This window comes from Anguilla rostrata, chromosome 15, assembly GCF_018555375.3.
Source record: "Anguilla rostrata isolate EN2019 chromosome 15, ASM1855537v3, whole genome shotgun sequence".
NCBI classification, from domain to species: domain Eukaryota; kingdom Metazoa; phylum Chordata; class Actinopteri; order Anguilliformes; family Anguillidae; genus Anguilla; species Anguilla rostrata.
The window spans coordinates 32,630,934-32,639,769 of record NC_057947.1 but is presented as its reverse complement, the minus strand read 5'-3'; the positions used below and the strand labels follow the sequence as shown (position 1 = coordinate 32,639,769).

General features: G+C 45.5%; 2 protein-coding genes across 4 annotated transcripts; one reads left to right on the top strand and one right to left on the bottom strand.

Moving 5' to 3' along the window:
* Positions 1 to 61: 61 nt before the first annotated feature.
* arl11 (ADP-ribosylation factor-like 11) lies at positions 62 to 2,710 on the top strand. The gene is made up of 2 exons (XM_064311438.1): positions 62 to 1,430; positions 1,981 to 2,710. Exon 1 carries the CDS (start codon positions 465 to 467, stop codon positions 996 to 998), a length of 534 nt encoding a protein of 177 aa, XP_064167508.1. The 5' UTR covers positions 62 to 464; the 3' UTR covers positions 999 to 1,430; positions 1,981 to 2,710.
* Positions 2,276 to 8,580, bottom strand: ebpl (EBP like). 3 transcript variants are annotated; one of them, XM_064311436.1, is made up of 5 exons: positions 7,172 to 7,537; positions 6,378 to 6,447; positions 3,975 to 4,113; positions 2,782 to 3,066; positions 2,276 to 2,420 (listed from the first exon to the last, which is right to left on the bottom strand). In XM_064311436.1, exons 1-4 carry the CDS (start codon positions 7,355 to 7,357, stop codon positions 2,823 to 2,825), a joined length of 639 nt encoding a protein of 212 aa, XP_064167506.1. In that variant the 5' UTR covers positions 7,358 to 7,537; the 3' UTR covers positions 2,276 to 2,420; positions 2,782 to 2,822. The 3 variants fall into 3 exon arrangements, with proteins under 3 accessions (XP_064167506.1, XP_064167507.1, XP_064167505.1); XM_064311437.1 differs by lacking the exons at positions 2,276 to 2,420; positions 7,172 to 7,537 and adding an exon at positions 8,381 to 8,580 and having other exon boundaries at positions 2,553 to 3,066; XM_064311435.1 differs by lacking the exon at positions 2,276 to 2,420 and having other exon boundaries at positions 2,553 to 3,066; positions 7,172 to 7,534.
* Between the last annotated feature and the right edge of the window lie 256 nt (positions 8,581 to 8,836).

The window sequence follows — 8,836 nt, the reverse complement described above, 5'->3', positions numbered from 1 at the left end:
GGGTGACAGGTGAGGGAGGATTAACAGGACCAAACAGGTCTGTAACCTCACTCCCATACAAATATGTGGAAGAACCGGTTTGACCACTGTCATGTGACCGAGACCCTGCAGGTTTCATTATATCTCTCACCTGCCTACACTGCGGCACAGGGAGCTTCACTTCGTACGTGGTTTACCGAGCACCTGCTGCGCAACAAAAAAACACAGAAAAAGACATTAAAAATTAAAGGATTTCATTTAACATCACAAAAGGGACGTGTTATCCTGCTGTGGGTGGAAGAGACAGCACCTTCCCTGGGGACTTGTCTGGAAAAACGCAGGTCAGCGCACCTTTTGTGAAAGACTGAGCGTTCTGGGAGAGACTGAGCCTGTGCCTCTCCGTTCGGCGGCTGACGAGCGGAACTGCCTGGCGCGGAGCCAGACTGCAGCCCCACGCTCTGTGAAGACAGCGCGCGGAGCCCGTCATGGGAAAGCTCCTGTCCAGACAGACCGAGAGGCCACCCCAGGTGGTCCTGATGGGCCTGGACGGGGCGGGGAAGTCGACGCTCCTCTCCAGGCTCCAGTGGGGGGAGAAGATGGAGACCTCCCCGACCGTGGGCTTCAACGTGGGAACGCTGGAGGTGGAGAAGGGCGTGACCCTGACCGTCTGGGACGTGGGGGGCCAGGGCGAGATGCGGGCCAACTGGAAGTACTACCTGGACGACTGCCAGGCGCTGGTGTTCGTGGTGGACGGCGTGGACCGGGAACGCCTGGGGGAGGCGCAGAAGGCCCTGCGGAGGGTCCTGAGAGAGGAGGCCCTGAAGGAGGTGCCCCTAATGGTGCTGGTCAACAAGAAGGACCTCCCCAACTCCATGACCATCCGCGAGGTGTCCAACCAGCTGGATCTGCCAAACAACAAGGGTCGGGACTGGCAGATCCAGGCCTGCAGCGCCTACACAGGCCTGGGGCTTCAGCAGGCCTTCCTGTCCGTGGCCAAACTCATCAAACAGCACCAATGAGAGGCCAGATTCATCAAAAACCACCAATGGGAGGCCACACTCATCAAACAGCACCAATGAGAGGCCAAACTCATCAAACACCCCCAAACTCAGCAAACATCACCACCGAGAGGCCAAAGTCATCAAATGCCATCGAGAGATTGAGCAGCTGGTTCCTCACCAATGACAGGGGGTCAACTGGCCCCAATGCACGGACACACACAAGTTACATTTGGGGAGGTTCACCATCTAGAAGCATAGGAAATTAGCAATATTTAAAGTGGCATGTACACAGAAAGGGGATGTTTTGGGATTACCTGGGCCCAGGTATTATTTGAGTTGAAAACCTATTCGCAACAAGCTGAAATTTACATCATTTCAGTCACATGACCTGCTTGGTTCCAGAAATGATCTAACTGAGCATCTGGACACCACTCTGTAGAAGCAGGACAGGTGAGTAGCTTCATGTTTGGGGCTTTTTTTGGGGGAAAAGACTTATTTACTCCTGTACCAATTCAAATATTTTGTAGTATTTCAGTGATAGAGCTTAGAGCTATTGGCCTGAAATAGTTGTGGGTTATTGTTTTGTTTTAGTTACATACCCTTGCTGTACCAAACCACCACTGTACCTGTATGTAGATGCGTAAGGAACGCTGGTTTCAGTTTGTGACTCACTATGATTTGACACAATTATGTGGCAGAATGTAATGGTGTGCGTTTGTTATGGTAGCTTCTACAGTGTGAAAAGTGAGAAGTTGTTTAGCCTGGTAAGTTAAGAGAAACCCTTATGAGCTCATCAGCCTGAATTTTTAAGCAAAGCTCTTCAGTATGAGGTCTCGTTGAATCGGAGAGCCATGCTAACAGTGGGCAGTGGAGGGTTCTGATTCAATGAAACATTAAAAAATTTTTTTTTTTTTTAAAGCCCTTTAGCAGGGTGAACGCTGCAGATTCTTTAGACCCACCAGATACTGGGCTCCTGTAGACTCTGTCCTCTCCACTACAGGAATACCGGAGGTTCTGCTTAGTTTCTCCTGCTGTTACAGAACCGAATGTCCACAGCCAGTCTTTGGTCACGCCCCTTAAATCAGTCGCAGTGACAAATTCAGTTCAGCTTTCACCTCTGCACATCTGGTGCATCTGCAGTACCTGTTTTGGTATATGTGAATTAAGAATGTGATGCTGCATACCCCCTGCAGTCCAGCATGCTGCCTCACTTAAGTCTCACTCTTGATGCTCAGGATGTTAGTAATGGGCATTCCTAACTGGGACAGATAGCGAATAAAATAACATTTAAAGAGTTGAAGCTTTTAGTGGGGTTTTATTTCTCACACACTTCCATGTTAATTTTATCACATATTCAGATTTTGATCTTGCTTCCACTGGTTTCATCAATTGCATGGTCCTTGTCAGGCGGCAAACAGTCTTCAAATGACCCTCTCGTAACTGGAACTCAGAATCAAAGTTGTCTGAATAAACATTGACCAGTTGTTACTGCTGTTTATATTGCAGGACGGCGAGAGAGAGAGGGACACACACACACCAGAAATTGTAGTTAAAGAATCACATGCTTCTGGGTGAGCTGGAGATTTGAGCAGACTTTATGAAAAAAGTTCATGAACTCAGTTACACTGTATGGAGAAATGACAGAGAATGTCATAAATCTATACTGAAATTATGCATTTAACCCCTCTCCCAGACCCCTGCAATAACAGCTCAAATAACCAAAATCCTAACCTAAACCCCACTCATTACGTATAAAACAACTGCAATGATTCAGAATCAGTGTTTAGGCACACAATCCTACCTACACTTGGTCAAAATAGGAGTCAGTACGAGGCTCCATGTCTACTGGGCCTTCCTCTCACACACGGCTGACTGTGATTGGTGAGTGCTCTTGAGTGACAGCCAGGACTGCCACAGCAGCAGTCCCGGCACCAGTACCCACACCCCGTTGAAGAAGACGAGGTAGACCCAGAGGTACAGCCAGCTGCCGGTGTTGAGGCTGGGGCTCCCCAGCAACCAGTCGGGGCAGAAGGTCATCCAGCCGCCATACAGCTCGCACACACACAGCGTGATCTGGACAAAGTGCCTGTGGGAAGGGGGGGGGATTTTAATGTAAGCAGGAAATAAGGGGTCAATGGTCATCCTATCCTATCATGCTGCATGCCCATGGATAGTGTGAGGCTTCCCGAAGCACAAGATGGGTGAAACAGTGGGCTTTTCCCCAAAAACGGGCGTTTTGCTGTGAACTGCAAAGCCTTCGGACCGGTTCAAACCAGCCGGCATCTGGAAACACGGGATAATTCCTCTCAAAATGGAGTTTCTGAAGCCTGTCTCCCACTACTACAGCTCACAGCTGCATATCCAAGCTATGAAAATTTAAATTACATAATATGGAAACAAGCTCCTGTTTTTTCCCCCCCGCACTGCAGTCATGTGACTGAGCGGTCTTCTTTCTGGTTTTTGGAAAAAAATGAGTTTTTGAACCAATCACGTTGCATCACAGCTCACTTGTACATTTGCAGGGCATTCGAGATGAAAAAGGTTTTGCTGAAGTTTGACTTGACTGCTACATTCACGTAACCATTAGCAACATCAATCATTTTTGAAACATATTCGCTCCTGTTTAGTAGGCGGTTTAGGTGGGTCAAGGGGTACTCCGGTGTAACTACAAGCCGCGAGGGACATATTTAAGGACTGGTGTCACACCATGCACAGCTCCCTGGTCACATGACATCTGAACACCACCCTGCAAATGGACATTCGGTCCACGCTGATACACTTTGCAAATCTGTTAGTGTTGCTTTTGTCACCTTGAACGCAGCCCAGATGATCACAGGAATTAAACTGGGGGGGTCAACCCTGATAATCACAGGAATCAATAATCTGGGGGGGTCAACCCTGATAATCACAAGAATCAATAATGTTGGGGGGTAGGGGGTCAGCCTTGACAATCACAAAAACGAGTAAGGGAGGGAGGGAGGGAGGGGGGGTTACCTGTAGTATTTATCCTTGACAACTGCATAAATGAGCACCAGAGCCAGGAACCCATCCAGGACGACGGTGAGCAGCTCCAGGGCCACGATGGTAGGGTCCGAGTGTAGCCAACGCGTGTCTGCCTTCCCGTACTCTTTCCCTACAACCAAAACCACGTTACACCCCGCCCCAACAATCAAAAACCATATTACACCCCGCCCCAACAACCAAAACCACATTACACCCCGCCCCAACAACCAAAACCACATTACACCCCGCCCCTACAACCAAAAACCACATTACACCCCGTCCCAACCAAAACCACATTACACCCCATCCCCAACAACCAAAACCATATTACACCCCGCCCCTACAACCAAAAACCACATTACACCCCGTCCCAACAACCAAAACCACATTACACCCCGTCCCCAACAACCAAAACCATATTACACCCCGCCCCTACAACAAAACCACATTACACCCTTCCCCTACAACAAAAACACATTACACCCGTCCCCTACAACCAGAACCATATTACACCCCCCACAACCAAAACACTTACACCCGATCCCAACAACCAAAACCACATTACACCCCGTCCCAACAACCAAAACCATATTACACCCCGCCCCTACAACCAAAACCACATTACACCCTCCCCTACAACCAAAACCACATTACACCCCGTCCCCAACAACCAAAACCATATTACACCCCGCCCCTACAACCAAAACCACATTACACCCTGTCCCCTACAACCAAAAACCACATTACACCCCGTCCCCAACAACCAAAACCACATTACACCCGCCCACAACCCAAACCACATTATCCCCCGCCCCTACTATCAAAGCCACACTATACTCCTTCCCTAATATCAAAACCACAGTACACTCCTTTGCTACAATCAAAATAATATTACACTCCTCCCCTACAATCAAACCACACTATACTCATTCCCTACAACCAAAACCACATTATCCGCCATCCAACAATCAGAACCACATTACACTCCTTCCCTACAATCAAAATATTATACTCCTGCAAAACAATCAAAACTACGTTATACTCTGACCCTACAATCAAAATATTATCCTCTTTCCAAACAATCAAAACATTATACTCTTTCCCTACAACCAAAACCACATTATACTCTTTCTCTACAACCAAAACCACATTATACTCTGACCCTACAATCAAACCAACAATGCATTACTTCCCCACAATCAAAACAATATTAAAAAAAATTTTTTACCCATTTTCTACCAATCTGGAAGACCCTATTTGTATACATTCATACTCATGGCACTTTCAGTTCAGGAGTGTGTTAGTGTTAGGCCCTGCAGTGTTGAGCCCTGATAGAGACAGCATCATCTACCCTCTGTGCACTGCACAATTTCCACAGTCAAAATTCCACAGGTTTGAAGGGGCCATTGTAGCACTACAATTTACCACCACAAGGTGTCACCATATCACTAGAAAAGATCCTATTTTTTTAATTAACCCATTCAAAATAAACCTTGATATATTTCCAGACTTCATAAAATAATTTAAACTGAAAATGATGAGCCCAAAAATACAACAAGCTCCATAAAGTTTGGGACAAAGACATGTTTTTTTCTTTTTTTTTTTTTGATATGGCTGTGTACTACACAATTTTACATTTGTAACCAAACAATTTGTGTGTTCATAAAGAGCCAATTCTCAGCTTCTCAGGACAGTAGTCACTGACACATTCACATCCGCGTCATGAAGAGTGTTTCTGATCTGCTGGACAGTTTTTCTTCATTACGGTCAGAATTCTTCAGTCATCAGAGGTCTTCCTTGGCCTACCAGGCACTTTGCGATTACTGAGCTCTCCAGTGCTCTTTCTGCTTTATGATGTTCCAAACAGTTGGTTTTGTTAAGTCTAAGGTTTGCCCTGTGTCTCTGACTGTCCCCACCCCGCATTGCTCAGTCTCATAATGGCTTCCTTGACTTTCAATGGTCAATTCTGGTCATCATGTTGAAAAACACTAACAAGAGACTCCAAAGGCAATTGAAAGCCTAGAATCAAGAATAGATAGTACTGGTATAAGAGAGCTTTCAGTATCTAAGGAAGCAATCGAACACACCTGACTCAACAGAAACACCTGTGAAGCCATTTGTCCCAAACAGTATGGTGCCCTGAAATGGGGGGACCATGTATAAAAGGTACTGTAATTTTTACATTGTGAAACTAAAATGCATTTAAAAAAATACCCTGTAATAAAATCTGAGAAACAATCACGTGAATTGTTGGCGACAAATTAAAAATTTTGAAGCAAAGCCAATTCGAGAAAAAAATGTCTTTGTCCCAAACACTATGCAGCTCACCGTATGCTTGGATAATTTGTTATAAAGCATACGAACCTACAGTAATGACAACAAGTACACACTTACATAGTTCAGCAAAGATGTTGTCTGAGGTTGCAACCGTTCCAAATAGTGACATATATACAAACGGACCCTCCTTGAAGTAAAAAAAAAAAAAAAAAAGTTATCAATATCAGTTAATCGAACAAACCTGCAATGAAAGCACCTGCAAACCACGCAACATTATCAGATTCAGGGGTGCATTCGATATAATATAAACGTTACAAACTTCTTTTTTTTTACCAAGTAAAACGGTATTGTGTTAGAGCTCGGATTACAGAGCTTTACGTAGTGCTATAACCTGACCTTCAACACAATGCCGTTTTACTTGATAAAACAGTTTGCAACGTTCTTATCATTTTGAATTAATAACTGAACCCCCGTTAGAGAGCTTTACATGGTACCGTACATGCCGGTAAGTCATTCATTGTCCGTGATTACACCCCCCCCCCCCGCCCCCCAAACATATCCTAAGCATTGCCTCAAATCATTGTAAACCTTTACAATTACTGTAGCGAGGGAAAAAATCGAATTCTGAAAGTGACATCTAGCACAATGTAAATGCAAAATACGTCACAACTTTGTACCACGAAGTTAACCTTCGACCCACTGTTGCAAGACTCAACCCCTGGTCTCTCGGAGAAGTGAAGTTTCCATGTAGACGAAGATAAACACACTCTGGGTTTTCAATGGACTCGTCGCCGTTTACTTTCGAGAGAGAGACTAAAGAGGCCAGGGAGATTTAAATTTCTTTTTGCGCGCAGGACGCACATTTGCAAAGGCATCATGCGCATTTTCGCCTTTAGCAACCCATAACTTACCAATGTAATGTGGACAATAGCATCATAAAACAGCCACACTAGAACCCATCTGTCCGTTCCAGTGCACTTTTTTCCCCATAGCTGCGCGAGGAAGTAGCCCACCGCTAACTGTGCACCGCAAGCGAGAAGTGAATACACGGTTGTGGACGTGAACAAAGCTGTGGGCGCCTCCGACGGTGCTGACATTCTGCTTTTTCAAAAAATGTGTTGAATTCTAAGTAGTATTAAAAACTAAACCTGTACAAGCGAACTGGGTTTATCGCCCCGCCCACCACAAGTTTTACAGTCGGCCATTGGCTGCCGAGCACATCTCTCCACTTTCACGCCTAGTATCAGTATCTGGAGACCGGAGTGTTCAAAGCAAGGGGTGTGTAATTCGGTGGAAAGCAAAAGGGGCGTGTCGGAAGCTTTATTCTATTGGTCAATAATTTGCTATGCTATGCTATCCAATCCAAAGCAGTCTCCAGAAGTAGACGTATCAAAATAAATCTCTCTCTGCATGTGCGTCTCAAAACCTGTGCAGTCGCAGGGAATCACTACATTCATATCAAATAAATGCTGCTTAGACATACAAACCGTCGGACATCAATAACTTAAGTTCGTGGAAGCCCAGTAGGCCTACACGAAAAAATAAGTGCGGTAGCCTACTCATGTGGAAAAACTTATGGACAGCCTTTTAAGCGTTTTACTTGTGTTTGATATCAATAATTCAAATCTAACTAGTTATAATTTGAATTATTGATGTCAGAAATTAAATTAACTAGTTATGAACTTTTGACACGCCCCTTTTGCTTTTGACACGCCCTATAATCCGGTCTACAGAACTCCCGACTCCTTTCACGTCCTACCACGCGAGAAAAGGTGGAGTGGGTATGTGGCGCGTGGGCGTTGATGTGTTGTACGCGCTGTGAGAGGCACCACTTACTTCTCGCTTAAATGATAAACAGAGAAAACTTATTGTTTTTAAATTTCTTAGTTTTCCTGTCAACCAATAGTTCGGATCACATTCTCTTAAAGACTGTACTGAAACTCGTCAATGCACGGAAACTGCCACAAACCAAGTATTTCAGCAATAAAAATGGAGAACTGGGAAGGATAAGTAAAACAGTCCACGCGCAAGCACCGGCAGACTCACCAACCGTGAGTTACGGGACCAATCATGACAACTCATTATCAGATATTGAGCACATAAAAACAAATGACACTCACCGGTTTGCACGTGGTCTGATCGCTAAATTCACGTCCTTCCAGAGCCCGTCCCTCTCTCCGACGTCAACACTGCAAAGTAGTGGAAAGTCCCACGTGACAGCAATGTCAATCACACGTTCAGCCATGCCAAAGCTTGGCTGGGCTGACCTGCTTTCAGGACCCTGGACAGCAGAATTAAATAAATCATGTGAATGGGAATCAAGGTCAGGTGTACCTGCTCCAATCTGACTGGAGGATGCCTGGGAATCCTGGGGAATTACATGGCTACACCACTCCATATCTACTCTATGGAAATGTCAAATGTCTCATGGTGGATCTCAGCTAAAAGAACTTCTGGTTATTATATCAGTACCTGTATGGTCTCAGTGTTGTGGTACACAGACACGCGCACGCACACACACACACACAGCCCTTATTCGCTGTACCGTGGTGCAGGCATTCACCAGAGACATGGCT